The sequence below is a fragment of the Simochromis diagramma genome, unplaced genomic scaffold, assembly GCF_900408965.1.
Source record: "Simochromis diagramma unplaced genomic scaffold, fSimDia1.1 OVJJ01000251.1, whole genome shotgun sequence".
NCBI classification, from domain to species: Eukaryota; Metazoa; Chordata; class Actinopteri; order Cichliformes; family Cichlidae; genus Simochromis; species Simochromis diagramma.
The window spans coordinates 450719-475638 of NW_024387463.1; the positions used below are offsets into that span (position 1 = coordinate 450719).

Sequence of the window (24920 nt, forward strand, 5' to 3'; positions counted from 1 at the left end):
AAGTTCACTGTTTTGTAAACCAGCAGTTAACGTTGACTGAATTCATGCCAGTCCATTATAAAGTTGGTGAGGTAATATATATATGTGTATGTAGTCAGGACAGAGAGGATGATATTGTGAGAAAAGTCAGATTTTGTCTGATTACATGAAAAGAATGTGAGGAGGTGCAGCAGCAGCAGGGATGCTGTAAACACTGATACTCTTCATCTGTCCTTTTTGTTTGAGTTTTCTCCAACATAGAAAAGATTCACAGCATGTTTGTCTGATCAGATGGAGACTGTGGCTGAAATCACTTATGAATGATTGTTGTCATTGGGCCTAAACAGGTTTTCTCACTGAGCTAATTGGAGAGAGCTGAGAATAAACAGAGTCTGAAATCAGACAGATGATATTCACAAACTAAGAGAGCGTGTGTGGGACTGCTGATATTTGTTCTGCTGCTTTAAACCATTTATTTTAAAGCGTTACTTCCTTCTGGTGCTGGAACAGTGAGCTGGGGAGTTTAGAGGACGATGGTGCTACACATGTCTGTGGAGCGTCACCGTGTTTCAGGATGCAGTGCAGATCCATACTCACTTTTGTCTACTGACCTGTTGAACCTGTAAGCAAACGATGTAAAAATGATATAAGGCTGACAGACTGCTGCCGCCCCGGCCTGTGCTTTGAGGATTCTGACAGCACGATTCAGGCATATTAATCCATTTAAACTAACATAGTCATCCTTCTGTAAGCAGCTTCAGCGAAGCAGAATATTTAGTACAGTGATCATTACAACTGAAGGATCTGAAGAACCATATATCATACCATGAAAGAAAAAAAACTGAAGAAGAGCTGAGGAGCAAAGTACTCATGATCAGTCTGGGTTACAAAGCTGTTTATAAGGCTTCAGTATTTCATCACTCTGTATTGAAACATGTGTAACGACAATAATTAGAATCCTAATCCTAATTTAGGACAGGCTCCAACAAAACATCCCGATGGTCCCTGAGACGTTCTGGGAAAATATTCTGTGGACGAGACAAAAAGAGTCCTGTTAGTAACACAGCATGTCATACAGTCGAACACGGTGAGCGTAGTGTGGTGTAGTGTGGTGTAGTGTGGTGGTCTGCAGCTGCTTTGCTGCTTTAGGACCTGGACCATTGCTTTTGCTCTCTAACAGAAAAGCTTGAAGGAGAAAGTCTGACCATCAGTCCCTGTCCTGAAGCTCAAAAACACTTCGGTTTAGCAGCAAGCTCAAAAAATCAGAAGCCACATGGAAGTTTTGTAGTGGCTGAGTCAAAGTGTGGACCTGCGTCCAAATGAGATGCTGAAACAAGCCGTTCATGCAGTGTGGCTGAGTTATACGGTGGCCCCTAGAGACAAAGCACGTACAAACTCCAAAACGCATTTCAAGCGTTAACTGAACTTCCAAAACAGAGCTACCTACCTCACTTAAATTACACAATTAAGAATTATGTGTAGTGTTTGTGTATTTATACACAAGCACTCATATATATTCAAATATTTAAAAAAATGTTCATTTACCTGTTACTACCACACACCAAATCCGGTTGTTGGTACTTCCTGGCTTGTGTAGCCACCAGGTAACAAAAGCTCAACACTGCCCCCTAGTGTCCTGGAGCACTTCTGTTGTGTTTGTACGTGTTTTGTCTCTAGGGGCCACCGTAGAATTACAATAGTGAGCTAACACGAATCACTGACATCACACAAGCAGTTATTACACACAGGGTCAGTGTTGGGAAGGTTACTTTTAAAATGTATTCCACTACAGATTACATATTACATGCCCCAAAATGTATTTCAATGACAGTAACGTATCCGGATTACTTAATATATTATCATGCTTTTTACAGCTACATGAATGTCCTGTTGCTGTGTGACTTATTACTATTACTGAAGGTTACTCTCCATTTTTGCAGCGATCTCGTATAGAAAACTATTCAGCGCGTATATAAAACAGGTCCGCGGCTCCGAACCGTAGTAAAGGGACCTCTGGCTAATACGTCGGGTTCGTGTCGGCTCGTAGCTGAAAACTAGCTTTACTTTGTTGTCTGGGTCGACTTTGCTAGCAGAGACAGAGAGAGGAGTTGAAAGGCTGCAACAGAGCTTATTGTTTCAGAGGGAAACAGGAACACGGTGTACAGTCGAGTCTTAACAGCTTACTCACAGCTGGGCTTCACTGCCCATCAGGCTACACTCTTCAGGGCGATGCCTGTAACACTCTGCCTGTTGCCTTCATATTAAATCATTTTTGAACAATAATTTTAAAAAATGTTTCTTCACGTCATTATGCGGCCGCGAGTAGAGGTGACGTGGGCCTGAGACTGAGACGCAGACATTAGAGCCTCTTAATGTGTGTTTGTTTGGGTTTCCACCAGCGTGGAAACCAAAAACAGAGAGGACATAGCCGAACATATGAAACAGGAAAAGACCGCCGTGTAATCCCTTTATTTCAGCAAAGTAACTGTATTCTGAATACCACCTTTTTAAACGGTAACTGTAACTGAATACAGTTACTCATATTTTGTATTTTAAATACGTAACGCTGGTACATGTACTCTGTTACTCCCCAACACTGCAGGGCTGATGAAATCATCACTTATAGACTGCTTTTTGTCTGTTATGAATATTTGTGGATGAAACATGTGAGTGAAAGTTCAAATGAGGGGAGCCAGTACTGTGTGACAGCAGTGCAGCACAAGCACACACAGGTTTGTGCGTGCCTGCGCTGCCTCTCTTTATTTGATGAACAAACATATTGTATTTACAGTCCTGGTGATTTTTATATGTTTGTGTGAAAAACACAGGTCAGTGTTTTCTTTGTGAAATGCAGCTTAACTTGAGTTTTTCCCTTCAGGACGGTCTGAGCTGATCCTTTGTGGGGAGTGTAACGTTAGCCCGACTCACTGACTGTGAAACTGTGGAAGGACCTTTAATGCTGCAGTTTTCACTGTGATTCATGTCTGTCTGTTTCTTCATGTTTGGCAAACGTGGAACAAACTTGGCAGGAAAACCAGAACCCCCCCCCCCCCCCCACCTTCTCAGTGTCCTCATCCTCCTCCCCCGCTCCCTCTCTCCTCCCCTTTTCTCTGTGTTCATATTCATTCAGAGCTCCGTCGCTCAGACCATCACACCTCTCTGTGCTCTCTCTGCTCTTTGCTTTCTTCATCTCCAGGTCTCCCATCTGTCCCTGTCTCTACCATCCTCATCCTCACTCTGTCTTTCTTTGTCTCTCCATGGGAGTCATGTCCTCCCCCAGGTTCCTGTCACTTCATCTGCTTGGAGCCTTGCTGCTGCCGCTGCTGCTGCTGCCTGGTGAGTCTGTTGCAGCTGTTCTACTTCCTGTTCTGAATGTATTTGACATGTTTGCCCCCCCTCCTCACCCCGGCTCTGTTTGCATGTCAGGCTGAAATGAGCCCCCCTTCTGTCTGTGTAACAGGAAAAGTGATTGAGTAAGAAAACAGCGGTGTCATGTGTTTTAGAGCCCACACTTCCTCTGTGATTGCACTAACCCCAACTCTAATATTCTGATGAAGAGTCACAGAAAGTCAATGAATCTTGGCTGATGCTGGAGTTTCTAACACACAGCCTTCTTTTTTTAGACCAGGATGGAAAAAGCAGCGACTGCTGATGTCTAGTTTACTGTCCTGCAGGGGATTGTTGCTCTGTGAGAAATCTGGATCTGATTAAAGCTAACAGAGCACAGAAACCTTCCTCCTTAAAGCCCACTCTGTTCTGATTGGCTAACTTGTGGAAGCCTGCCGGGGGGCAGAACACAATGAAAGAAGGCTCCTCATGCCTCCTTTACTCTGATTGAACACAGAGTGGGTGTGGCCTCTGTCCTCTCTTCATGACATCATCCAAATTTAGCAGAAAAAAAAGTCTGTATGCGAGCTGTTAGCTCTCAGGGACTGCAGGTACATCCACAGACCGCGTTATTCCATGACCATCCACCACTGGAGCAGGAGATAGGTGACAGGAAATAAGGAGACAAGAATAGGTCCCTTTGTGTTTGTAGCTCTTTGATTTCCATGTTTTATTCTGTTTCTGTTTGTCTTATCACTGAAACAAGCAACAAACAGGCGACTTGGTCCCAGATTTACTAATTGGGGTAAATTAGCGTAAAATCACAAAAATGTGCCAGTGAGTGAACGTGCCCTAATGTGTACATACAGCCAGGCAGTTTTGCTAATTACCAGTGAAACTGAAGCACACACGAGAAGATCAATGAGAATGTTTAGTGACCAAAAACCCAAACAGTGTGACTGACAGTGGAAGCACTGCTCAGCTCAGTGTTTGAGATGTAAAGGCTTCTGTCTAAGCTGATGGGACTGTGTGGATCCAGCAGGTCGAGGCTGGTCCTCTGTTAACAGACTCAAGACAGAACTTACCACCAACCACATGTTAATGAAGTTACTGCTGCATGGATGTAAGTGTACACGTGTTTATTTCCTGCATGCTGTGAAAGGCAAATGACTCACAGCCACCTGTGGGCAACTCATACCCTCAGCAGAATCCTGAGTACACTCAGTGACACCTGAATGATGAGTCATAAGATCCCAACACACACCATCTCAAATAACCTGACATGGAGCTCCCTGTAAATGTAGCTAAACTTAACAGAAGAAGTAAAGAAGTTTGTGTTTGCTCAGTTGTACCTCTTAGCAGTAAATCTTACACTGCTGGAAAAGCTCTTTGTTTCTCCTTAAATTGAGCCACATTTGTGAGGAAATGCATCCGTGTGCTGAGCAACAGAGGTGAGTATGGAAGTTGTGCCCATGAAAAATGGTTCATGCTCAAAATCCCTCCAACGTGGCTGAATATAATGCTTCCAGCCCACTGCTGAAGGCATTGCAAGTTTTGGCCAAAACTCCCCCACAGCTGGAAGTTTTCACAAATGTTTGATTGCAGTTGTTGCTGCTGAGGGGGGCCCAGCCAGTTATGAGGTTTGGGGCACAATCACTTTCTCACACATGGAGGTTTGGATTTTCCACCTAAATAATAAACTCTTGTTATCTTTGTCTGATATTTAAATTTGTTCGATGAACTGAAACATTTAAGTGTGACAAACATAGAAAGAAAACAGGAAGCGAGGCGGTACCTTACCACTGTACCTACAGGGTAACAGCTTTTGGTGGAGTCACTGTGATGGTGTGAAAGCAAGCTTGTCATCACTGAAAACAACCTAAATGCAGAGATATCAATGTGAGATCCTGCAGTCCCACAGCTCCACAGTCTGTGCCTGAACTCTCCTCCACGACGACAACGCTCGACCCCACCGAGCAGATTTGTCCCAGGCTACAGTGCAGAGGATGGATCAGCCTGCCTGAAGCCCTGACCTCAGCCCTTTAAACACTCGTGAGCTCCGAGTGTGCTGGTAGTGCCACAGTGAACAACACAAACCACACTGGCTGACTGGTGATGAACGCTGGCTGAACAATGGGCTTCCATCCACGGCCGTTTGTGACCGAGCTGGTAGCCGTTTAAGAGGAAACAAAAACCTTTTCCCAGCGATGTAACGCCGAGAAAGAAATAATCGACAACACAAATTTCCCTACAAAGTTATTTTCAATTGAAATACTTTTGTGATAAAGTGACAATTCAAACTTCCCACAGTCTGACAGAGACATCAGCTTTGTGTCCTGCTGCTGTGAACGGACAGAGTGTGTGTGTGTGTGTCTGTGTGTGTGTCTGTGTGTCTGTGTGTGTGTGTGTGTGTCTGTGTGTGTGTGTGTCTGTGTGTGTGTGTCTGTGTGTGTCTGTGTGTGTGTGTCTGTGTGTCTGTGTGTGTGTCTGTGTGTGTGTGTGTGTCTGTCTGTGTGTGTGTCTGTGTGTGTGTGTGTGTGTGTGTGTGTGTGTGTGTCTGTGTGTGTGTGTGGTGTGTGTCTGTCTGTGTGTGTGTGTGTGTGTGTGTCTGTGTCTGTGTGGTCTGTGTGTGTGTGCGTGTGTGTGTCTGTGTGTGTGTCTGTGTGTGTGTGTGCGTGTGTGTCTGTCTGTGTGTGTCTGTCTGTGTGTCTGTGTGTGTGTGTGCGTGTGTGTGTGTGTGTGTGTGTCTGTGTGTGTGTCTGTGTGTGTCTGTGTGTGTGTGGTGTGTCTGTGTGTGTGTGTGTGTGTGTGTGTGTGTGTGTGCGTGTGTGTGTTGTGTGTGTGGTGTGTCTGTGTGTGTGTGCGTGTTGTGTCTGTGTGTGTGTGTGTGTGTGTTGTGTGTGTGTCTGTGTGTGTGTGTGTGTGTGTGTCTGTGTGTGTGTGCGTGTGTGTGTGTGCGTGTGTGTGCGTGTTGTGTTGTTTGTGTGTGTCTGTGTGTGTCTGTGTGTGTGTCTGTGTGGTGTTGCGTGTGTGTGTCTGTGTGTGTTGGTGTGTGTGTGTGTCTGTGTGTGTGTGTGCGTGTGTGTGTGTCTGTGTGTGTGTGCGTGTGTGTGTCTGTGTGTGTCTGTGTGTGTGTGTGTGTGTGTGTGTGTCTGTGTGTGTGTGTGGTTGGTGTGTGTGTGTGTCTGTGTGTGCGTGTGTGTGGGTGTGTGTGTCTGTGTGTGTGTGTCTGTGTGTGTCTGTGTGTGTCTGTGTGTCTGTCTGTGTGTGTCTGTGTGTGTGTGCGTGTCTGTGTGTGTGTCTGCGTGTGTGTGTCTGTGTGTGTGTGTGTGTGTGTCTGTGTGTGTGCTGTGTGGGGTCTGTGTGTGTGTCTGTGTGTGTGTCTGTGTGTGTGTGCGTGTGTGTGTCTGTGTGTGTGTCTGTGTGTGTGTGGTGTGTGTGTGGTGCGTGTGTGTGTGTGTCTGTCTGTGTGTGTCTGTGTGTCTGTGTGTGTGTCTGTGTGTGTGCATGTGTGTGTTGTGTGTGGTCTGTGTGTGTCTGTGTGTGTGTCTGTGTGTGTCTGTGTGTGTGTATAATGCACCTTTGTGATTGACAGGCTGCTAGAGATGACATACTTCCTGACTTCCTGTTTGGAAACAATTAATAATCCTCCCCCACAGTTCCCATCCACCCCCTAAAACCGTGTGTGAGCTTACTGAAATCTGAGAAACAGAAAATTAAAGTCACATGTGCGCAGTGTGAAACACTCCTACAGACTCAGAGCCTCTGAAGCCTCATTCATCCACAATGACCGTGATACGTCCGTGCATCATCGACCCTGACGCTTGGTTTAATCATGCGTGTACTGGGTGTTTGTGTGCACTGTCCCTTTAATCCCGTGTAAAAGAGCAGGCGTAACATGTTGGTCGACATGGATCAGATCAGATCTGCCAGATCATCACAGGCTTGACCTCATTTGTTCTCCCACATTTACACCTTGAAGAGTTATTTAGAGTAAAACGAGGACTCCTCTGGGCTGTAACTCAGGCGGTAGATCTGGTGTCCTGTATATCCAGAGGCCGGTGGGTCGATCTCTTAAGTGTGCTTGAACACTATGTTGAAACAGAGAGTCGCCGCTTTTCTTTTCCAAACTGTCAAATGTTTGGTCAAACTGGCTGGAATCTCCAAATTGTGCACGTCCTGTCCTGCTGTTGGGCTTCTGGCACTATTACAGATATGTAAATGCTCTTGTTGACCACAGACGTTCTATCAAACCCAGTGAAGGAGACCTAACAGGAAGTGTCCAGTTCAAACTCGTTTCTGGGAGATTGATGGCTGCAGCTCTGAGGTGGAAACTGTAACTGCAGAGCAGCTGTGCTTCCATTTGTGTGTTAATTAGGAACACTAACATCTCTGAGAATGCAGGCATCATGTTGAGTTTCTATTCAGACCTTCAGAGGTCAGCTGAGGGTCTCGATCAGACTTGAGTTCCTGTCCTCATGTGTTTCAGGATCAAGTGCAGTCCAGCAGCTGTTTTTATATTTAAGTAACTAAGTAAGTAAAATGTATTTATGAAGCATTTTTCACAGATAAATCACAAAGTGATTCACAGTAAAATAAGAGATGGATATAAAATATATAACAATGTAAAACAGAAAACAATTAAAAGCTTGTCAATATAAAAATGTCTTCAGCTGATTTTTAAAAGAGTCAGTGGAGTCACGCTGCCTAATCACACTTAGAGCTGGTTTCAGCAGGTCACAGATATACTGGGGAGCTTGAGCATGTAGGATCCTACAGGTTAAAACCAACATTTTAAAGTTCAATTTCAATTCAATTCAATTTTATTTATATAGCGCCAAATCACAACAAAAGTCGCCTCAAGGCGCTTCATAGATACAGAGAAAAACCCAACAATCAGATTAGCCCCCTATGAGCAGCACTTTGGCGACAGTGGGGAGGAAAAACTCCCTTTTAACAGGAAGAAACCTCCAGCAGAACCAGGCTCAGGGAGGGGCGGGGCCATCTGCTGCGACCGGTTGGGGTGAGAGAAGGAAGACAGGAAAGTGAAACCTAAAATTTACTGACAACCAATGAAGAGAAGCCAAACCTGGAGTGATGTGTGATCTTGTGTTTGTGGCAGTTAAAAGTCTGGCCGCAGCTTTCTGCACAGTCTGAAGACGATCCAAAGCTGATTAATTAAAAACCAGTTACAGTAATGCAAACAGGAAGCATGAAGAATCATCTCGGGTTCAGCCTCTGACACCAGCAGGCTGAAATATTCCTTAGGAGATAGAAACAGCTCAGAGATGCTCTCACCACATTAAACTGTTGAATATGACACCGAGGAGTCTGAGGCTCAATTCAGCAGAAGAGTCTAAGAAGCTGACACGCTGCCTGATTTCTGAAATCACGTTATCAGTAATCAAAGTTTCTCTTTTATGAGAGTTTAGCTGGAGAAATCGTCGTTTAACCACAGCGTGATGTCTGACAGGCAATTACTTAAACTAGACAATTTATAAAACTCTTTGAAAGAACAGTATAAGTGAATGTCAACAGCATAGAGATGATTGGAGATATTAACGCCTAATGATTTTGGCCTCGGGGGATATATAGAGCAAAAAGAGACCTGGACCCAGCACAGATCCCTGAGGGACCCCACAAGGCAGACGTCACAAAAACAGTCAAGATCTTTCAGATAAATTTGACATGAACCATTTTAAAACACCAGCAGGAATCATGATGCTGTAATCTACAGTATCAAAGTGAGGCCAACAGAACCAGCACTGTGTACTCAGACATCATCACACACTTTAAGTAGAGCCGTTTCAGTGGAGCGCGATTAAAGAAAACCAGACCTGAAAACATCCATGACAGAAAGAGTTAAGTTGTTTTGCTACTGTTCGGAAGAGCTGGATCCAAACAAGGTTTTGTTAACTAAAGTGCTGTGTAGATGTCGACCTCTACAGTTCGTTTCCACGAGAAACACGTTTCTCCTTAATCCAAACTACAGTTGGGTTTCTGGCTCCTGGCGTCACTTTGGTAAAAAGCCTGATATTCATCAGACGACAGCAGATGGTTTTGTTTCCCCCCCAAAAAAGCTTCTGATGTGTAAAACTTTGGTGACAGCCACACGCTGTTTATACAGATCACTGTTAGAGGACTGAACTTGTGACAAAGGGGATTTAACGAGCTGCAGAGTGAACAGGAAGTGAAGTTTTATTTGTGTTTGTGGAGATAAGACTCTGAGACTCTTTCATGAATCAGTGTGATGGTGTTCAGACAGTGAGCAGAAACTTTTCCCAGAGAAACTCTGGGCTCAGCTGATGTATGTGAGGGAGGAAGAGGAGCATCCTTGGGGACCAGGATTCCCACCAGAATGTGACTGAAGGCTTTTCTCATCGCTTTTCCCTCCGCGACCGGTCCTCTTGTTGTCAGCGCCTCGATCCACCTGCTTCAGTGGCACAGAGCGGAGAATCAGCGCCCCCTGCTGGTTGTGTGAGGGTGCCCGTAGCACTCATGTATACATACATGCTTGCATGAATGTGTGTGCGTGCGTGAATGAGGCAAAATGCTTTGAGTGCTCAGGTGAAGTAGAGAAGTCCATGCTTTTAACAATAACATCCAAATCTGGGCAGACCACCAGTCTTATTCTGAGCCTTGTTTTCCCATCTTTCCAAACTTTCCCGACTTTTCCAAGACAGAAACTCAGTTTTGAGATTTTCCAACACCACAGAAATCTATATTTCATCCCTTTAAAAAAACTGTTTAAAAGCCTTCCTGTATGCTGAATATCCATGTTGTTCCCACAGTGATGGCCTTCACATGACTTGCTTTGAGTTTCCGACTCTTCATGCGTTTTCCTGAATCGTCCATGTTTTCCAGATGTGCTGATCTAAGAGAAGTTTGTCCTTCTTTGTGGTAAACATGTTTTTCTGTGAGACTTCCTCTGCTGTCTGCGGACGCTCGGCCGTGTCCTGTGCGAGGCTTGTGGTTGTCAGATGCTCCTTGATGGCGTGTCTCTTCACATCAGTCACACGGCAGGAAGAAATGTCCAAAATCCTTCAGCTGTGATGGAAGCTGCAAACTTTTAATTCACACAGTGACAAACTTTAAAGCTGTCTTACTATGAATGTTCCAGCTTATTACACTTTGCTGTCTGAGAAACAACCCCAGCACACCCTCCAGGCCCTGTTTATAACCTGTGGTGACCAAAGTTTACCCAGTCACATCGTTTTGGGCTCACGTCTTTGTTACAGAAAGCAGGAAATGTTAGTTCAAATCTCAGAGCAGCATCTGAATCTCACGTCAAAGCCAAAAGTCAGCACTCAGAATGTCTTGATGCATCCTCAACAAACCAGGAAAGAAAGCTGATTGTACTGATCAGTATCCAGGTGACTTCTCCAGTCTCGCCTGACTGAGCCAAGGTTAGCTGAAGACAGCAATGACACCAAATCAAACCAAAACCACGATGATGACAGCACTGTTGCCTCACAGCAAGAAGGTCCTGAGTTCAGTTCCAGCATCAGGTCTTTCTGTGTGGAGTTTGCATGTTCTCCCCGTGTACTCCGGCTTCCTCCCACAGTCCACACACATGCAGTTAGTGGGGTTAGGTTAACTGCAAACTCTAAACTGCCCATAGGTGTGAATGGTTGTCTCTCTGTGACAGACTGGGGACCTGTCCAGGGTGTCCCCCTGCCCCTCGCCCTGTGCTAGCTGGGACAGGCTCCAGAGCTGCAGCTTTCACTCATTTCTTGAATAAAATGTTAGATTTGGTAAAGTTTTCCTTGAAGGTTAAACTTGTTCTACACCTGTGCAGTGTTAGACAACACAGCATAGCTCCGACACCTCCGCTGTGTGATTTAACATTACGTTTACAGTAAAGCTCACAGCTGGAGAAGGTCACTCTTGGAAATGTTAATAACTTGAAACAAGGTGTGGCGAACGTGGCGTCCAGGCTGTTCCAGAGCAGATAGATTCATAACAATAATACGTCTGTGAAAACATGCTGAGGCTCACATCTGAAGACAAACACTCCCCACAGCTTCTTCTGGAGGCCAGTGGAGAAATAACTTTGATGCGTGGAGTAATGGAAACAATCCAAAACTCTGAAAATATGAGACAACTCCTCAACGGAGCTTCACGGGGTCAGAGAGTCATATTTACTCGAGTCTGCGCTGTCAGACACACTTTTTACAAACCTTAACAGTTATCCAGAGCTCACGGAGCATTTCTTAGAGTCTCCTGTTTTAAATACATACAGAATATGAATCCATTAGATTATTTAAGGTCTGCTTTACCAGCTGCAGCTTAGTGATGGACAGACGAATGCTTCTCTATTCATAATCAAGTCAAACTGAAACTTGTGATGTTGAAACAGTTCCTGTAGCTCATGCTTTTCATTGGTCATGTGATGTAAGACTTTTATATGATTTGAGAGACACACAGACGGTTTGTTGTACTGCTGTTTGGGCGGCGGCGGTGGCAGCGGCGGTGGCAGCGGCAGCGGCGGGGGGGTATTGGAAGAAAACAGAAACTGGAGATCGATTCAAACCTTCACAGAGCTCAAAGTGACAGGACACAAGATTAAATTCAGGATAAATAAATCAAATGCTTCATTTTCTTTCTTAACACAATAGGATATAAAAAGGATAAAATAACCACAATGTCATATTACAGCTAAAGAAAGCACATTAAGAAATTTGTTTAAATCAAATCAAACTTATATGTATTCTGATTTTATTTAATTTTTTTCACAATTAGAAGAAATGAAAGAAAGAGAAACATCAATTTGAAACAGTCTGAAGTGGAAAATGATTATTTTGAATATTTTTCTCCTGATCGTTTGTTTTTCAGAGCGTTCGTCTCAGTGTGAAGCTCAGCTGAGAAGCTTCCACCCTGTAACACTGAAGCTGTCTCAGAGACAGACACTCACTCATCTGCATTTTGCTCTCAGGTTCTTGGGCCGAGCATTATGATGATTTCACATCATCTCCAGATTACGACTCTGACTACAACTCCACCTTTGAGTACAGCTTCTTCAGTAAGTCCCTCTTAAGTTTCTTCACTAAGAAAAGAAAATGATTTCTCTCCCACAGGTCGCTGCGTCTGAAAACACAGAGGTAAACCAGGCCGCTTTAGTTACAGTTAAATATGAACATATTTAGACATATGAAGTTAATTTAGACTCTTCATTATTGACATGTTGTTCTCTTAAGCACACAAACAGGTCATTGTAGTGACATTCTTCAGCTGTAACTTGATGTTAATACTGCATGGACTGATGTTTAAATGACATCACTGTTTGTCAGTGTGACACGTGCAGCCTGACAGGGCAGCCCGGTGGGGTCATGCTGAGGGTCTATAATGGTGGGCCACAATATCAGCAACAGTGTATACAACATGTGCAAATATGCAATAAACTGAGTTCTCAGTCGCATATTTGTTACACTTGCATGTTTGAAACGATCCAAGTAATCTACAAAAAAAGATTCATCAACTCGAAAACTAAGAAAAATGTATCAAACTCTGAACATGGAATGAAACATTTTATTACTTCAAATCTACAGCCCATCAGTTATTATTATTGTTACTGTTTCCAGTGAAACGATGGGAGTCGTTTAGCTTTCAGAGGTGATGCACAGCTGATGGATGTTTGTTGGTGTTTGCAGGTAATACGAGCAGCGAGGACCTGGACAGACTTGTGGAACGCTACCTCAATCCAGACGAAACTACGGAGGACACTGGAGGACCAGAGGAGGAAGTGGCTGTAACCATGGTGATTACAAGAAGAACAACAGAGGGGGTCAACGCTCACAGCACTGCACCATTTCCTGTATGTTTGGTAAGAGCGAGTATTGAGAGGCGGGGCCTGACTGTGACTGAAAATTGGCATTTTTGGTGTTTATGAAGCAGATTAGAATCAGGTTGGTACAACTGTTGCTGGGTTGGAACATCTTAGTCGCACTGTGACAAGTAAAGGTCCCACTTTAGCTGTTAAATGGTAAATGGACTGGTTCTTATATAGCGCTTTTTTCTACTCTTCTGAGCACTCAAAGCTTTATACAACTTGTGCATTCACCCATTCACAAGAACATTTTCTTAGTGCTTTCTAACTAACATTCACACACATTCATAGTCCGATGCATCAGAGAGTAATTTGGGGTTAATATCTTGCACAAGGATATTTGGCATGCAGACTAGGGGAAGCCAGGAATCGAGCCACCAGCCTTCCGATCAGTAGATGACCTGCTCTACCGCCTGAGCTACAGCCACCCTTGACCATGAGCTACTGCTAGCAGTAGCTCATGGTCAAGCAGCCATTCACTTTACCTGAATCCTAGAATCTCTCCCCTCCTGATTATGTTGAACCTTCCTCCATCTGTCCCTCATCCTGCTGGGCCTGCCTGTAAGATGTGAAACAAAGTGACTTTGATAAATATCCTTATTGATCCAGTTTCTCTTCTGAACAGAGCCAGTTCACAACAGAATCTCTTTAAAAACTTATGATAATGTGGTGCTACTGAGCCAAAATCACAAGTATTCCTCTGTTGCTGAATCCAGTTGAAAAGTATAAATGAATTATGTATTTTAATGTTGGCTTAACAAACAGCTTCATTTTTTTCTCATTTCAGTGGCTCTCATACACCTTCGTAATTTTCAGCTTCGCCACTTCTTCCATACTAAAGGTGTGTGAGTGCACAGCGAAGGTGGGGAGGGTCCTGTTGTGTTGAGAGATTTGATTAGACAGTCTCAGTATTGAAAATGAGTGACGGGCTGTGCATCCGACCTTCAATTGACCCAAACGTGCATCTACCTCCCGGGAGAAGCCCGGCGTTCAGAGATATCGATCGTGTTCTGAGGAAAACGAACTCTTTAGCTTCTGCTGAGCTCCTTCATGATTCCTCAGCTCCGGGTTTGGATCGGAGCTGCAGGACCTGCTGATCCACATCCAAGCTGAGCTCTGCTGGTATTTATAGATGTGCTGACTGAGCAGCTGCCTGCAGACTGAGCCCATCTGCTTTGTGTAAAAAAGAATAGGTCTGATCTCTGCTGGCACCAACAAACACAACGCTTCTCAAATCCGTGAATAAAAACAACTCGAGTGCAGTAAAAAAACAGCAGAAACAGGACAGCAAAGGATCTGTTCATGTTTAAACATTACATAGAGCTGATCTGAGGTCTGCTGTTCTTGGTCTTGTCAAGTTCACTTTGGTTGAGTTCCAGCATCCATTAACTCACAAAAGAGCCATAAATCTGCACCACAGAAGAAGAAAGGAGTTCACAAACTGCTGTTGATCTCTGTGGAGGAAAAACATTTCATAATCCTGCCTCTGTGTCCCCGTCAGGTTTCTGTGGTCAGGCTGAGAACTCTGCTGAGCCTCATGGTTCAAACCTTCAGGTTGAAACTCAGAAAACCACACACGGTTTCACTTAACTCCCAGTTTATGAATTAAACAATTTTTAAAAATGTGTTTCTCTTCCACTGCATGTCTGTATTTCTTCCTGTTAAACGGGAGTTTTTCCTTCTCACTGTAGCCAAAGCGCTTGCTCGTAGGAGGTCATATGATTGTTGGCGTTTGCTCTGTGCCTTCCAGTACAAAGAGCCTCGAGGCGACTGTTACTGTGATTTAGCTCTGTGTAAATAAAACAGAATCGAAAAGTTTAAACTTTCTGACGGTCCTGAATTTAAATCTCTGTCAGGATTCATTCAAAGATGGTGATAAAAGTTCAACTTCCAAAACTTTATTTAGAGCCAACAAACCTTTTTTCAAATTTGCTGATGTTTCTATAAACGCACCTTTCATGTTCATCAAAGCTAATGCTAGAGTTTAGAAAAGTATCCAGGATGGTTGTTAAGTGGCGAGCCTGTAGAAGGATTTTTGTTCATCATTAGGCTGCCCGCTGCACAAAGTGCGTCTTTATATGTCATTTGAGGACCTCCATCTTTGGTCCACTGACGGGTTGTTTTGTGACGCCAGGCGACGTCTGTTTTGTTTGACGTCCTCTGTCCGCTGTTGTCGGGAGGACCTCTGTGTACGCGCTCCAAATAGTCCAAATTTGGTTGTTGTACAAGTCTTTTAAAAACGGAGACACCTTTCAGACATCGTTTTCATAACGCTGCTACATGTATGCAATCCACCGTGATCTGCAGACAGTTTTCTGAGCAGATGGTCCAGTTGACGAACAAACTTCTCATACTTTCTGTCACAACATCTCTCAGAGCAGGCGACCATCACAGCACCATTCACTCCCTCTGACAAGGCTTTTCACAATAAAACAGGATACTTAAAAATGAACCTTATATAATGCAAATGCTCTTTTAAACGTATGAAACACATATTTTAATGAATGACAATTTTAACCTGGTTACAAACAAATAAGCTGATTAACTAAAATAAATAAAACATTTAAAGAAAATCAGTAAAATGTAAAATAACCAAAAATGATCCACATGAATGAATCAACAGGCTAAGACTAGTTATCCATATTCATGTCATGTTGATAACGACAATGTTGACATTTGTAAATTAAAAAATATTGCATTTATTAACCATGTACACTTCCTGCACCTCTCCACAATGTCCAAATAAGTGTCCAGGTTGGGTCACTGTTGGACGTCCTATAGATGTCCAGAATTGGTCATGGACCGGCAGACCCAATATAGACCTGATGTCCAATGTCCAGTGGGTGAGCTGTGCCCTCTCCCCTGCTACAAGGTCCACAGTCTGTGATCTGTGCTCTGATTTGTCTGGATCAGTAAAAACATTTAAATCAACGTTATTCATACAGCAGCTTTAACAAAAGTCCTTCAAAGAGCATCACGAGTGACTGCGCAAACACAAACAGTAAAACAATTACAGACAACAATCAGCAAAGAAGAAATAAACATAACAAACATAGATCATTTAAATACAACCTCAAAAACAGCAGCGATGTGAAAAATACAATAAACTTCTATTTATTGGAAACAAACCAAAAGTGACACCTAGTGGTCTTAACGGGATATGACATCAGATCGCTGCAGACCTCCATCTGGAACAACGAGAATCACAACTCTTCATTATTCAGAGCAGAAGCATCACCGTGTGGCACAAACAGAGGAGACAGAGATCTCTGCTCCTGTGTTTCATACACAACCACAGGATGAAGCTTTATTAGCACAACAACACCAAACAGAAACAGTGACAACATGTCACTAACTGGTGCACCAGTCTCAGTCCACACTCAGTAGAACAAACGGTTGTAGTTATGTTATAAATGAACATTAAAAACAAGAGATTCAGTTTTAAACCACAACAGTCGCCTCGAGGTGCTTTTTACTGTAAGGTCGACCCTACAGTGATACATATGAAGAGTCAACAATTCTACTCCTCTCAGTTCTATAAATATCAACACTTCACGAGTTCTTTTGATTCCTCAGAGGCATCCGATGGAAGACAGCACACTGCTCAGTAGACCACTCAACACTTTATTACTTCTAGAAGGGAGATGCCTGCACGACACGTTGCTGCAGATCTCAAAATGCTGGTGTGCCCCTTTATTACAGAAGCTCTCTCATTCTAGTCTAAACAACAGTGTCGCAGTAACTTTCCACCAGAGATGCTCCCCTCTTATCTACTTTTTCCCAGGCGAGAGCGAGAGTCTGCAGCTCTCTACTCCCCAAGGACACATGGTCTCATGCCTTTATTTTCAGGGCTGTGTCCACTACTACACTATATAACTTTATAACACTTATTAATAAAAAAGCATAGATTATTGAGGCACTGAAAAATTATTTATTCCCATCAGTTCCCATCAGTTATTTAACATATAATCACAGTAAACTAGTAATAACAAAACAACTAACAAGCTTCATGGTCAAACTTTCTAACAAAAACAATAAATATGTTGTCAAATGTCACTTATGACCCACTGAAGATGATGATGAAGACTATTTAACCGTTTAACAAGCTGATGATGTGTTTACTGTCTGCAGGAAATCAGGACGCTGCTCTGGACTCTGATGATCCTGTTGGTCCTGCAGCAGCTGCAACACACACTGTGAGCCAACACACACAGACACACACGCGCGCACACACACACACACACACACACATACACACACACACACACACACACACACACACACACACACACACATTCAGATCATTTAAACATTAGGAGAACCAAACTCTTCATAACATGCAGCGTTAAAGCTGAAGTTTCCTCAGTAAGAACTATAAATGCGGCTCAGGTCTGATCCCAGTTCAGTTAAACCTAAAACTTTTTGCTGTTGGAGTCATAAAAACAAAGACTTCATGGAGGCCCAACGAGTTCAGTATTAACAGAGTTTTAGTTTTAATAATGAATCCAAATGTTACAACAACTTGATAAAAAGTTGGAAGTGTGTCTGTGGTGAGAGTGTGTCTGGCCTTTCCAATGATTCAATCAGATAAAAGTTGCTGAATGAAAGTTTGTCTGCTGTCAGGAGGAAAGGTTTCCCCTCCTCATCTTCCATGTGGAGTCTTTTGTTCCTTTTAGTTCATGAATAAATGAAAATCATAGAAATGTCAGATTTTCTACTATTTTTCAGCTTCCACTGGAGCGTCTTTGTTTAACGGGCTGACCACAGGAAATATATTTATCCAAAGCTTGTTTCGGTAATTATATGCAAATTATTTAAGTATCCAGATTTGTTTGGGCTGACTTTGCTCTTTTCGGTCACATGTGTGTAATCTTTAATATAGTTGATTTGTCAAAATATAATATGTGCTTAAACATGGAAATGCACAACTTTCAGTCTAAGTAGATGAAAGCTGCTGACCAATCAGCTTCTGTTGTCACAGCATGAATGGATGGAAACAAACATTCAGGCTGTAACAGTTGCTGTTGTGGCTGTTGTAATACAGTGTATCACCACATGGTGGCGCCTCTTGTGTCATGGCTGGTAGGTCGCCCCCTTTTTCTTCTTCTTCGTTGAACCATCTCTGATATGGATCCTGCGTGTGTAGGTGCACTAGTGCGCTCTGGAGTAAGGTGTGGCAGAGCTGGCTGTTTTATTTGTAATATTTCAAACAAGCGAGTACTTGTGGAAAGTCGTGGCTCGTTGACGATCCACCTGCACACCTCCACGGCTGGCTTCATCTCCACCACACGTTACAAGGCGTTTGGTTTTCTTTGAATTTGCACAGTTTGATTTGATGTTTTTCATGTTGCAGCTGGTGACAGGTGTCGAGACAAGCCCCTCAGCTCCGTCCTCACTGAACATGGCTCCTCATGGGAGCAGGTGGACCAATCACAGAGCTTCTTTCCTGAACCATTTCAGAAAGTTTGCAGACAAACACCTGGAAGATTTCACTATGTGGTGACATTTTTATTATACGTAAAGACGTTTTTTAATGGAACTGCTGATTAAGCCATACTTTAGAAAAGATGTTTATATTTGTAATAAAAAGATGCTTTTAAAGACAATATGAAGTTATTTTGTGTCCTTATTGTGCAAACAAACAACATAAGTGTTTGTAGTTGAGTGCAAACAATCACTGTGTTACAGAATAAACATGTTGATGGACGGGGTCAGCGGGGGCCTGGAGCTTTCATTTTTTCTCCAAATCATAAGTGTTGTTGGCTGAACTGTGAAACGTCAGCTGAAAGATTTCTATTACAGCAGAACCGTCACTGTGCAAACGTTTGCATCTGTTCATATTCAGGATCCAGGAGCGGATTTGGATCCACAGTTTAATCACAGATTTATTTGACTTGCGATACATTTTTGATTGTGCTGTTTATAGTTTTCCTCTAAATCCTGTTTGTTTGCATAAAAAAGACACAAAAGTGACAGAATAAAAACACGATTGTATGAATGAACATATTTGCAGATACATTTATATATAAACAAATAAAGATGAAGTATTTAAAGTGGTCCTCCGTGGTTACAATCATCAGTTTGTCAGCGACATGTTTGATTGTTTATTTGGATGTTTGATCTTCCTGTTCGAAAAAACAAAACTGCAGTCCCATCGACAACATGCTGAAAATTATTTTTATTAAAAAATAAACATTTTCCAAAACCTTTCATATGTAGCAGCAAAATAAGTTTGACAGAAAATCCGCATGAAGAAGAAAACACCTGGACTTCTATAGGTTTGTGAATGTGTCAGCTCGCATCCAAAAGGGCTTCCTAGCAGCGGCAGAGATGAATAAGACGGCCGTAGCGATCGATGTAGCGGTTCCCAATGACAGCAACATCAGGAAGAAGGAACACGAGAAGCTGGAGAAATACTAAGGACTGAGATGTGAAGGCTGTGTGCAGGCAGGAAAAGGACCCAAAATGCAGACTCACGGAAACCAAAGGTGAACTTAAATACAGCTTTAATGCTGAACTCAAAAAGTAGCAAACTTCCAAATCAACTTACGCAGACAGCCAGAAAACACAGCATGAATGAGGGTAGATCGCAACACAGACACAGAGAAACACAGGGCTTAAATACACAGGTCACGTCCAAATTCATGGGCTGCATCCTCCTGAGGCCGCATTTGTAGACCGATTACGTCACAGCGACGCGCCGAAGGCTGTCCAAATTCATAGACTCCTCTGAATGCAGCCGACAAATGTGTCCTCCTTTTCCCCGAATTTTTTTTTTTTTTGGCCTGTCCCGTTTGGCTCTTTTGCATCAGAATTATTGTCTAAAGGCAAAGAAAGATGCCCAACGGATTTACTTTACCAAATTGACCATCCCAGCCTTGCCGTAATGGTCCATTTGATTCACCTTTTATTGTTTATTTTATTTTCACTTACTGAATACGGGACAGACTTGACTGGGGGAAAGAAAGAGGGAAAGAGAAACAGCTGAGAAGAGGGACGGGGGAGAAGGGCAAAAAACAAAAACCAACAGAACGGGCAGAACATTTTTAAAAAAAAAATGCATCTATCGATCACCTGGATCACCTGCTGAGAAAGAAAAAAGAAAACAAGCAGAAGAGAACAAGAGTAATAGAATAAACAACATCACAATGATATATGGGAATATGACAGTAAATACTAAATATTAAACATTATTGTGCAGCACATAAGATCAACAGAACACAGTGTGCTTTGAGGTAGGAGCCAAAAAGGGTGTAGTTTGTGGGTGTGATCACCCGTGTGTACACCTGTGAGCATGGACGCGCTTGTTTTTAAAAGGTTCCTTCATGTAATGATCTGCTAGAGGGTGTGGGGGGGCCACAGCCCCGTCCTCCAGGGCATGAAGCAGGTATGGAGGAGATCAAGACTCCAGACATCCAGAGGCCCCCAGAACACAAGAGACCAAGGAAGACCAACAGAGGGGCAGCCGCGCCACTGTCCCAGTAAGAGCTGAGAGTCCCAGATGAGGGCTCACCCAGCAGCCGCGGAGCAGAAGCCAGGGGGAGTTGCAGTGACGCGCCCGTGAGCTCCGCCGGCAGCCAGCTGTGCCTGAGTGACCGAGCCCCAGGCCGAGAGGCCGAGGGCACCCCACCCCCGAAGTGGCCCGAGCGAGCCCCAGGCTCCAGGCCCCGATAAGCAGCCGCCAAGGAGTGAGCCGGTGTGTACCTGGACGCCCATCCCCGAATTTGAAGGATGGGTCGGGTGTGTCCTTCGTGGCCCACCATATCCCAGAATTCATAGCGCGGCCCAGCCAAACTCCAGTTTCTGGCAATGGCGGCCGCTACTAAGTTTTAAAATTACTCTTATTAATCTTTCTGGGTCACAAAATAAACTTTTAACATATTTTCAGGCGAGAAAGTAGCTGTGTAAACATCAAATATCTGCTCGGTTTATCAAGATATCGCATATTTGCAAAAGTGCTTCAACGTTTTCGGAGACGTTTGCTACCCACCAGCTCGATAGCAAGCCGGGAGCTCGAGGGTCACTGATGCGGCCGAGAACGGCACAACTCCCGGCACATCATTTTCAGATCGCGGCAGACTTTCGCTGCTCGGGTTAAACGTAATATATAAGTCACTTAGACAACCTAAAAATGTTATCGTTGGGCTTTTTTCAGTGTTTTGTTTGTTCGTGAGTAAATCGGTTTGGCTGAGATTAACGTTATTAGATTAGATTAGTTAAAATAAAACTTTATTAATACATCGGGTGGGTTCCTCCTTGGTTTTTACACAGCTGAATAAACGTCAAACAGAAAACTGATTAAACAGAAGTATGAGACAGTCGAGAATTTACGCCAGTGTCCTGTTATATTTTAGGAGCAAGGATCAGACGGACGAGTTTATTAAACTCCACCGAGACAGTGGTGACGCTAATCAGAAGGCGAGACAGTCCAATTTCACGGCCATTTACTTCCGGCCTACCCGACCTTCTGAGGACCCGGCCCACGTAGACCGCGAAGGCCGGGTCCCCAGAAGGATGCAGCCCATGAATTTGGACACGACCACAGAGGGAGCAATCAGGGATGGGAAACAGGAAGGAAACACTGCTGGGGCAAATCAGGGCTAACGAGACAAGGGAAGCACAACCAGACAGATTAACAACAGACACAGACTTTCAAAGTAAAACAGGAAACAGACTGAACTCACAGACACAGACTCACAAGCAGGCACTGCAACAGAGGGAACAGAGACGTGGGACCAGGGCAGACAGACCCTGACTGGACACAGAATAGAGGGAGTAAGGAAACCAAAACCTAAGAACCACATAATCACACACCAAGAAGAACTGGGGAAAAATAGAAATGCAAAACAGAAACCAAAACCTTCACAAAAATAAACTAAGATAAGAACACAAATAAAAAGGTACAAAACTGAAACCACTGGGTCAACGACCCAGGTACCCTAACACAGAGAAGAGCGCGAGAAAATGTGGAGGGTGAAGGTAACAGTGGTCCCAGTCGGCGCACTCGGTGCAGTGACTCCTAAACTAGGCGAGAGGCTCCAGCAGATCCCGGGAACAACATCGGAGATCTCTGTCCACGAGAGCGCAGTCCTGGGAACAGCTAAGATACTGCAGAACCCTCAAGCTCCCAGGCCTCGGGTAGAGGACCCTGAGCTTGAAGGATAAACTGCCCAGTCAAGGGTTTGGACAAAGCTTCTGATTTAATGGTTTTTCTTTATTTTCATGACTGTTTACATTGTAGATTCTCACTGAAGCCATCACAAATTTGACCGAACACAGATGGAATTATGTAGAAAAAAGTGAAATAACTCCAAACATGTTTTATTTTTTAGATTCTTTGCTTTGATTGCTGCTTTGCTCACTCTCTGCATACTCTCCATGAGCTTCATGAGGTCGTCACCTGAAAAGGTTTCCAACAGTCCTGAAGGAGTTCAGAGGTGCTGAGCTCTTGTTGGTCCTCCATCTCATCCCAAACCATCTCCACTGGGTTTAGGTCAGGTGACTGTGGAGGCCAGATCATCAGGTGCAGCACTCCATCTCTCCTTCTTGGTCACAGAGCCCTCACACAGCCTGGAGGTGTGTTTGGGGTCATTGTCCTGTTGAAGAATAAATGATGGGATGTGGCTGCAGGATGCTGTGGTAGCCATGCTGCTTCAGTCTGCCTTCAATTTTGAATAAATCCCCAACAGTGTCACCAGCAAAGCCCCCCCACACCACCACACCTCCTGCTCCAGGCTTCACAGTGGGAACCATGCATGTAGAGACCATCGTTCACCATCGCACAAAGACACAACAGGTGGAACCAAAGATCTCAGCTGTGGACTCATCATCAGATGAATGTATCCTCAGCAGCAGAGGGACTCTTGGTCTTCCTTTCCTGGGGCGTCCTCATGTCAGACAGTTTCATCGTAGTCTTGATGTTTTTGCGACTGCACTTGGGGACAAAGTTTTAGCAGTGTTGCAGACTGACTGACCTTCAGTCCTTACAGTAATGATGGGCTGTTGTTTCTCTTTACTTAGCTGATTGGTTCTCGCCATAATATGATTTCTATCAGTTGTCAAACAGAGCTGTGAGCTGTGCACCAACCTGACTGCTGCACAACACAACTGATGGTCCCAACCCCATTAAGAAGGCAAGAAACTCCACAACTGCACCCTGACAGGCTCACCTGTGAGATTTCAGGTGGCCACATCATGAAGCTCAATGACAGAAGGCCGAGGGTTTGCAGCGCTGTCAACAAAGCAAACGGCAGCTGCTGTCAGGAATCTAAAATACAGTGGCTTGCAAAAGCAGGACTTCATGGTGTTGTTGCTCACAATATTCTCTTAGACAACCTCTGAGGCCGTCACAGAGCAGCTGTATTTGTACTGACATTAGATTACACACAGGTGCACTCTATTTAGTCATTAGCACTCATCAGGCAACGTCTATGTGCAACTGACTGCACTCAGACCAAAGGGGGCTGAATAATTACGCACACCCCACTTTGCAGTTATTTATTTGTAAAACATGTTTGGAATCATGTCTGATTTTCGTTCCACTTCTCACGTGTGCACCACTTTGTGTTGGTCTTTCACCTGGAAGTCCAATAACATTGATTCATGTTTGTGGCTGTAATGTGACAAAATGTGGGAAAGTTCAAGGGGACCGAATACTTTTGCATCCACTGTATAAAACATATTTAGTTATTTATCAATTTTCTCTTTGCTACATAATTCCAAATATTTGATGTCTTCAGTTTGTATCTATAATCAAATTCAAATATTGTTTGTCACACACACTGTTAGATTTATATTGTTTATTGTCATTTATGCTTAGAAATATTTAACCATATCACCCTATTAGAGCACTTCGCTCTCGCTCTGCAGGCCTACTTGTTGTTCCTAGAGTATTTAAAAGTAGAATGGGAGGCAGAGCCTTCAGTTTTCAGGCCCCTCTTCTGTGGAACCAGCTTCCAGTTTGGATTCGGGAGACAGACACTATCTCTACTTTCAAGATTAGGCTTCAAACTTTCCTTTTTGCTAAAGCATATAGTTAGGGCTGGACCAGGTGACCCTGAATCCTCCCGTAGTTATGCTGCAATAGACGTAGGCTGCCGGGGGATTCCCATGATGCATTGAGTTTTTCCTTTCCAGTCACCTTTCTCACTCACTATGTGTTAACAGACCTCTCTGCATTGAATCATATCTGTTATTAACCTCTGTCTCTCTTCCACAGCATGTCTTTTATCCTGTCTTCCTTCTCTCACCCCAACCAATCACAGCAGATGGCCCCGCCCCTCCCTGAGCCTGGTTCTGTCGGTGGTTTCTTCCTGTTAAAAGGGAGTTTTTCCTTCCCACTGTCACCAAAGTGCTTGCTCACAGGGGGTCATATGATTGTTGGGTTTTTCTCTGTATCTATGAAGCGCCTCGAGGTGACTTTAGTTGTGATTTGGCGTTATATAAATAAAATTGAATTGAATTGAATTGAATTAGAGGTGTATAATCGATTGTGTAGTGATAGGATGTGTGATCTTTAGCAGTCTGCAAAGGCTTGGTGTGCATTCCAGAGTGTTCTGGCAGTCACACCCACATCCTGGGAGCATGGGAGAGGGCGTACCTGCTCTTGTTTTATGGTAGGAGAAACGTGTCTATATCTGTTTTAGGCTAAGAGCCTTTTGTTTAGATGAACTGTTGTACTTCCAAACAGCAGGGTTAGGGAAGTCTTTATGGGGTCACGCTCTGACCCACACACACACACACACACACACACACACACACACACACACACACACACACACACACACAA

The 24920-nt window shown here is 43.8% G+C and overlaps 1 protein-coding gene across 1 annotated transcript; it reads left to right on the forward strand.

Moving 5' to 3' along the window:
* Window positions 1–3095: 3095 nt before the first annotated feature.
* On the forward strand, window positions 3096–19191 carry si:ch211-191i18.2 (uncharacterized protein LOC564095 homolog). Its single transcript, XM_040014541.1, has 5 exons — window positions 3096–3315; window positions 12242–12328; window positions 12957–13129; window positions 17264–17328; window positions 18486–19191. The coding sequence occupies exons 1-5, from the start codon at window positions 3237–3239 to the stop codon at window positions 18490–18492; spliced, it is 411 nt and encodes a 136-aa protein (XP_039870475.1). The 5' UTR covers window positions 3096–3236; the 3' UTR covers window positions 18493–19191.
* Window positions 19192–24920: the final 5729 nt, after the last annotated feature.

Coding starts and splice junctions, on each gene's coding strand:
- si:ch211-191i18.2 (XM_040014541.1), top strand. CDS start 3,237: ATGGGAGTCATGTCCTCCCCCAGGTTCCTGTCACTTCATCTGCTTGGA. Junction 3,316..12,241: donor GCCGCTGCTGCTGCTGCCTG/GTGAGTCTGTTG, acceptor TTTTGCTCTCAG/GTTCTTGGGCCGAGCATTAT. Junction 13,130..17,263: donor CACCATTTCCTGTATGTTTG/GTAAGAGCGAGT, acceptor TACTGTCTGCAG/GAAATCAGGACGCTGCTCTG.